This window comes from Helianthus annuus, chromosome 4 (assembly GCF_002127325.2).
Source record: "Helianthus annuus cultivar XRQ/B chromosome 4, HanXRQr2.0-SUNRISE, whole genome shotgun sequence".
Taxonomy (NCBI): domain Eukaryota; kingdom Viridiplantae; phylum Streptophyta; class Magnoliopsida; order Asterales; family Asteraceae; genus Helianthus; species Helianthus annuus.
Window position 1 is genome coordinate 80880394 of NC_035436.2, and position 7880 is coordinate 80888273.

The following is a 7880-nucleotide window of genomic DNA, read 5'->3' on the forward strand; positions in this document are numbered from 1 at the left end:
TAAATCACAGGTCTAGAACTTATGGTAGACACAACTGAGCAGATTGCTCAGATACGACAACGAATGGCGGCAGCTCGTGACCGTCAGAAAAGCTACGCTGTTAAGCGCAGGAAACCACTCGAGTTCCAGGTTGGGGATCGAGTACTACTCAAAGTCTCACCTTGGAAGGGTGTGGTTCGTTTTGGCAAACGAGGCAAACTCAATCCGCGTTATGTCGGATCTCTTGAAATCTCTGAGCGAATTGGCAAAGTTGCTTACAAGTTGAAACTACCTGAAGAACTCAATGGAGTTCACAACGTTTTCCACGTGTCAAATCTGATGAAGTGTCTGTCAGATGAGGCCCTCATAGTTCCTTTGAAGGAGCTCACCATCGACGATCAGTTACGATTTGTCAAAGAACCAGTGGAAATCTTGGAACGGAAGGTCAAGATTCTCAAGTCGCACCAGGATACCTATTGTTCGAGTTCGCTGGGACTCCCGTCGTGGCCAGAGTTTACCGGGAACGAAAAGACCAAATGAAACCACTACTGACACTGAAGCTACTGCAGAATTTCGGGACGAAATTCCAAACCAACGGGGGGATGATGTGACACCCCAGGAAAACCAGGAAACCATGCAACCTAACTAGCTACCTCAGTAGCTACGTGCTAAATTTCGAGACGAAATTTCTTTCAAGTTGGGGATGATGTGACAACCCGAATTTTAAGGTTAGTGTCGTTACGTTTCGTGATCTTAACTTCTCACTATTGCTCTCAAACGCTTCATCCTACGTTATATTTACTAAACGTTTCATCCTATGTTAAACTTATCAAGCGTAAAGGAAATTGGTTATGGTCATTGTGTGTGTTTGGGCATGGGCCGCAACACACTTCTTTTTGAGCCGCGACACATGTTTACGTTTGGGCACACATACCCCCGAAGCCCAACCCAAGCACATTACAAGGCCGGCAATGGAGTGGGCCGATTACTATGGTGAATGGGCCGGTTAGAAGGTTATTAGTACATGCACAATTATGACTAGCGTCTCTTTTAGTTCGGCCCAAGTGGTATTAGATTTGGGCCCGATTACTACCTGGGCAAATTATAAAGCTTATGTATACGTATGTTGGTGAGGGTTATCGCTAGAAATCAAAACAAACCCTACTCCCTTCATAATGTGCGGCACAGGAGACTTCTTCCCTCTCTCACCATCAAAGTTTTCGTATTGAGCACCCACAATCCGGTTAGTCTTTAATTGAAGTGTATGTGGTCTTTAATCGATGATCATGTTTTCTTGTTATAATAATCCCTATTTGAGGATCGTGTGCACGTGAATCTGATGTAACGAGTAGATAAATACATGGACGTATGAATGATTAACCTAATGATAGTGTATACTGACATGAGACTAATGATTAGGTATAGATGTATGTCGATGTTGTATATTAAATTGTTTCTTGCATGATGAGTGATAAATAGAGTTGAATGTTAATAGGTTATTGATGAATAACAATGATTATAAACGGTTTGTGGTTCTTATTGGTTGACATTCATAATTGTGGGATATTGTACATATGTGCTATCACTTGGAAATTGAATCTGATTGGGCGGATGAAAACAATCATCACTTCATTGATGGTATAGCATGTGATCTACTGAATTTCATTTAATTGAATAACATGTTATTTACTGACAATCAATCATAGTAGCATGGGAATCCTTTTATTATTGAATGAATGAATGTGTTTGTGTGGTTGTTCATGATTGGACCGATTCTAATATGACATTGCATGGTTGGTTTGGTTAATTTATTGTGATTCAGACTTGTATGATGATTTGATTTATTAACCAAAACCCAAGGTTACGTCCACTAGGCCAGCCGCCACTGTACATATGTCAGCCCAAAAGAAAAAGGGCGGCCCATGTGAAGTTTTCGTTGACAATGATTCATTGGTTATGTATATGTGCCGTGACTTTAAATGTTATTTAATGAGTATTTGTAATTGGCCACATTCCTTGATACATTGGGGTATTATTATATACTAGGAAAGATGTTATGATTGTGTTTTAGGATATTGAATACAAACTGTTTGGTGTGTGATTCAGAAGAGAATATGATGTTGCTGATTGTAGGTTATATTGTTTGCACCGCACACCTGGAACATGTAATTAGATTGTAATATATATTATTATGTTATAAATTGATACACGGCCCATGTGCTGATTTAATCAAACAATGTAGACATTTGATAAGGTTGTCAGTAAAGGATATATTGTATATTAAATGATTAGTGTTTTGAACCACTGATTTCAGTTCATATGTGTAAAGCTATGTGATAACAGGAGGCTGTACATGATCAGATTTAAATGGATTACATGACTTCTTTATGATGGTAACTATGATAGAAATCAATTTATATCCTGACCAAATCGAATGGGCTGTTAACTCATTAAATAAGTATGTGTATAGTGGGCCGATACATGTTAACCGGGTTACAAGGGCTATTGGATGAGGTTATCATGGCTGGGCCGGTTGTGATGATGGGCCGCACACACTGGATCAGATCAGTCGAAGAACCGATTACATAATGGTCATGGGCTCATAATGATGGGCCAGGGGTGGTGATGTTAGCACGAAATACTTGAGCATAATTGGGCTGGGCCAGCAGTGTCTGGGGGCTTTACTTAACAAGGCCGGTTAGGATGGCCGTCCAAACACTTTGATTACTTAGTAACCATTCGGGTCCAGTTCGCGTGTGAATAACGAATTGGTTTGTAAACTGAGTTACCTTATAATGTGAGTATGTGTGATGCGGAATACTTGTTGATCTTGTGTGTTAATATGTGCCCTATTCGTTTATCGCTTGTGGAACATCTATGCAAAGTATGTGTGTTCTGTGTAATCAAGAAAAGAAAAACTAACTATTACCGGTAACCCTTTTAGGTCGTGTTTGGTTCGACTGATACACAAGATATTTAATCTAACCGAGCAAACCAAAGGTGAGTTCACTACATTCGAGCATGCGTCCCAGTGGTTGGGGACAGTCAGTGGTTTGGGTAAAAACGGGTATATTGGTTAATATTCTCACCTATCATTTTTGTAAGTCCCTTATTATGTTACCTGGAGGGTAACGGGTATTAGTTGGTAGCGCTACTTAGGTTTGGCACCCTCACACCGCTCCTAGAGAGGACGGATGTGAACTAATGACCCAGTCGTGGCCCAGTACTAGATAGGAGTACGTGGGAAGGGCAGTCATGTATTTCAGGAGCCGTCTTGTTCGGAATTGAGATATTAACAATATTACTTGCATTGGTTATTGAACTGTTTTACATTCAACTGGTAACAAACGTTTTCTAAAACTGTGAACTCGCCAGCTTTGTCTGATACACTTGTTACATGCTCGCAGGTCGTTAGGTACTTGGGAACAGGAACTTGCTGGCTGGAGGGCGTGAGTGGTCATGGTTGCATTGATGGGTTATTTATCAAACATTTATTTACTATGGTTGTTTAGAAAGTATTTACATTATGTTACGTTAACGCTTCCGCTGAACTTGATGGTTTTTGAATTACTTATGTTTGGGTTTTATTACTACTAAATGATGAAATTTTATTTTAATCTTACGGATTCAATGTAATTAGTGGCTCATTACTAGTGGTCACACGCCTAACAGGGACACTCCCTAAGTGGTAATTTGAGGGTGTGACAGAGTTCCTCCAATATTGTTTTGGTGATAAAAATTAAAGTTAAAATAAAAAATAAAAATAACTGTTGATGACATTTTGTTGCATATCAAATCAGTAATTAATGTTAATTTCTTGAGCTTTGGACATTGAAAATATGCAAAATGGGAATTTCAAATTGACGGTTATTTTTTCTTAATTAAAGTTAAAATAAAAATTAGAAATGTCATGATGACAATTGCTTTCAAATCAAATCAGTAATTACTAACAATATCCATAACTTTTGAAATTCAAAATATGCAAAATGGTAATTTAAAATTGACATTCTCTCTCTTTTTTTTCCTACAAACGTGTTAGGATTGAACCCTATCAGAGGAACATATAATTAAAGCTAAAACTGGATCAGAGCAGTGGATCCAAAATAAGCAGAAGTTATGTTTACATTCTCTCCCCCTTGAAAGTGGTTTTAACATCTGATGACCTCCATCCACTCATCCTTTACAACATCTGCTGATTACAACTGTTGACCAAGTTAAAAGCTGATGAAGACTAAAGCCCTGTTAATCAATCTACTGCTATGGGTCAAGCACTGCTGAAGTTATCAAGTACTGCTGGAGTCACAACAGTGGAAGGATAAAGCAGTAGTTTAGCTTTTCTTATGTAATGTATTGTAAACAGTAGATAGCATAGCAGTGTTTGTATCAGATCAGTTGTTAGAGTTTGTTAGGAGGTTAGATGTCACTTTCATGGTGACGTCAGCAAAGATGCCACAGTTGTTTGGGCATGCCTATAAATAGAACTGTAGGACCCTTGTTAAGAGGACGGGATTTAATAATATATTACATGAATTTCATACTAAAATTTGAGTTTACAAAAACTTTCATGTTTAAAGACCAAACATATTCATGATAAGTACAAAAGCAAAGTTCTAAGTAACACCTACTAGTCAACTACCGACAAGTTTAAAACATTGATTACAATTCATTTACATCAAAACATTGTCTAGTCAAGACTAAGTTAACGCGGAAGCATCCAAAATTTGTGTTCGGTTCTTGTAACATGCTTGATTACCATCCGGAAGGACCCCATTAGTACCTAGAGTCAAAACCACTTAAAAAGTTAGATATGACATATATACAATGATTATAAACGAGTTCTAGTATTGAACCACCAAAAATAAAATAAAATTCAGATTTTCACCCTGTCGCGTGTCGCAAAGGGTCCTCGCGTGGCGCGGGTGGCCCCGCGTGTCGCGCCAGATTTGCTTACCCCCGTCTCGTGGCGCGGGGGAACACGTTTTCCAGCAGGTCCAGTTTCTGGACCTGCATTTTCTGGCCAGCTCCGGATTTTCACAATATTCAACTTCAAATGGTCATAACCTTGGATCCGTAAGTCCGATTTAACCGATTCTTTTTCCTACGTGACCGTAATTTAATTACGGACGCGTTTATCAACATGTTTTGCATAAAAATATTATTTCAAATACAGTTGTTTATAATTTGTCTCTTATTTATTTGACCCATTTATTTACAAGTTCCATAACATGTATTACTATCACATGAACTTTAGGCCAATGCACCCGTTTCTAAGTTTACCAAGTATGAGCTTTTGCTCCCCTCCCGAGGGTTGCTTGTGCAATAACCATCATGCTTATTTTCAAGGATTTAATCATGCCTTTCGGAATCATTCGACAAGTGAATGTTCCGAACTATAATCCCTCTACAAGGGCTCATGCTCTTGAAACGGATTTGCGTGTCCGTTACACGACCTACGCTTGATACATAACCAGTCAAAAGTGATGGTTATTAGTTTCAATGTTTGTAACACAACTTGTTTTGACCCGTTTGGGTGCCGAATGGGTATCCCCATTGCTAGACACATCCAAACACTATTTCTAACTCATGTTTTGACCCGTTTTACTTGTCTAATGCACTTTGTCACTTCCGTGACTTAACGGTTTTTCTTGTTTACCAAATTTCAATATAACGACGTAAAACCAACAATTAAACATAATGTAGCGAAACTATAAATCGCGTACCTTTAGTGCACACCTTTCAAACGTGTATCCGCTCCGGCGTGTCCGCTTGACGATCCAGATTCCTTGCCTAAAGAGTTCAATTCAAAATAAATTTAGAACTCTTTTATACGCCCTAACGCATAATTCTCTATAATAATCGAATCTGCGTTTTTACCCAACTTTTTACATTTTAATCCTCACTTAGGCGTTTTATCAAACACCTAGCGGGTCAGCTTTTTACATAATCATAACCAAGTTCATGACTTGTAATTTTCATCTAAACCAACTTCAATTAGGCATATTTACACATGTTTTAACTTCTATATTTCAGAATTTACCTCTTAGAATTCATATTACACTAAAACAAGAATCACAATCCTAGTGTTCATCAAGTTTCTACAACTTATTAGTCACCTACATTGGTGATTAAAAACCTTACAAGCCTCATGCAAGATTTTGATAAGAAATCATCTAGGGTTTATCCCTAGACACCATATTACTTCTAATTTCACCCATGCAAGACATAATCAAGCTCAATTTCAGTTCTTCACAATTAACCAAGAATTTGAGATGAATCAAAACATCAAGATTTTACATACCTTATGATCCCTTCAACTAGGTGATCATTAATTTGTGCTTGAAAATCGATTTAGACTTGATTATGACCTTCAATTGATCAATTTTGTGGAAGCTAGGGTTTGGTGAGGAGCTTATGTCGCCCCCCTGCGTTTCCTGGTCGACCACACACACCTCTTGTGTGTGTTTGGTATGTTTTAATTTGTTTTAATTGAATTAAGTTTCAAGTCATACAACCTAGATCCTTCCACTTGTATTTAGTTTATATTTTGGCAATTTAAATTCATTCATACTTTAAAACAAGTTAACTAACTAACTGGGTTGTAATTTCCAAGTTAGCTGGTTCCTGTTTAATTAACACTTAATAATTTCGATTTAGAGTTTTATAAATTCCGGGTTGTTACAAGTCCACCCCCCCTTAAAAGGGTTTCGTCCCCGAAACCGAATTACGTACCGAATAATGTAGGGTAGAGTCGTCGCATCTCCTCCTCGGATTCCCATGTGATATCCGAACCCTTCCAGTGTTCCCATTTGACCTTTACTTGATTGATTTCTTTGTTCCTTAAGGTTTTCACTTTACGATCCAAAATCGCAATGGGTTTCACCACATAGTTAAGTCTGTCATCCACCTCGATGACGTCGTAGTGGATATAGGTTGTTTCGTCCGCTAGACATTTCCGAAGATGTGACACATGAAATGTGCTATGAATTTCGCTTAATTCTTCCGGTAGTTCAAGGCGGAATGCTACCTTCCCTACTCGTTCGACAATTGTAAATGGCCCAATAAATCTTGGGCTTAATTTTCCTCTCTTTCTAAATCGGATAACCCCCTTCCACGGGGATACCTTGAGCATGACTTTGTCGCCAACCTGAAACTCGATCGGTCTTCGCCTTTTGTCTGCATACGACTTTTGTCTATCTTGTGCCGCTTTCAAGTGTGCCGGAACCACCTCGATCTTTTTGTTAGTAGCTCGGACTATATCTTTGTGAGTGAGTTCACGTGGACCCACCTCACCCCAACACACCGGGGTCCGGCACTTCCTACCGTAAAGCATTTCATACGGTGCCATCCCGATACTAGCATGGTAGCTGTTGTTATATGAAAATTCAACCAAAGGTAGATAAACATCCCAACTACCTCCGAAGTTAATAATACATGCACGTAGTATGTCCTCTAATGTTTGTATTGTTCTTTCACTCTGTCCATCGGTCTGAGGACGGTACGCAGTGCTGGTGAACAATTTAGTTCCCATTTGCTCTTGGAAATCTCGCCAGAAATTTGAAGTGAACAGGGTATCCCTATCGGACACAATGGATACCGGTACTTCGTGGCGTGCCACTATCTCATTAGTGTAAACCTCCGACATCTATTCTGAAGTATAAGTCTCACGTATTGGAATAAAGTGAGCACTCTTTGTCAATCTATCAACAACTATCCATATTGCATCAAATCCGCGTGTCGTCTTCGGTAGTTTGTTTAACAGGTCCATTGTAATATGTTCCCATTTCCAAACCAGAATTTCCAACGGTTGGAGCTTACCGTACGGTTTTTGGTGTTCCGCCTTGACTTGTAGACATGTCAGGCACTTCTCCACGTATTTTACTACATCTCTTTTCATTCCGGGC

The 7880-nt window shown here is 39.0% G+C and overlaps 1 protein-coding gene across 1 annotated transcript; it reads right to left on the reverse strand.

Annotated features, from left to right (window-relative positions):
• Positions 1 to 6700: 6700 nt before the first annotated feature.
• Positions 6701 to 7324, reverse strand: LOC110887613. Its single transcript, XM_022135190.1, has one exon. The coding sequence runs from the start codon at positions 7322 to 7324 to the stop codon at positions 6701 to 6703; it is 624 nt and encodes a 207-aa protein (XP_021990882.1).
• Positions 7325 to 7880: the final 556 nt, after the last annotated feature.

What these genes read in the sequence shown, in the direction of transcription:
- LOC110887613 (XM_022135190.1), bottom strand. Translation starts at nt 7,324, where the DNA reads ATGGCACCGTATGAAATGCTTTACGGTAGGAAGTGCCGGACCCCGGTG.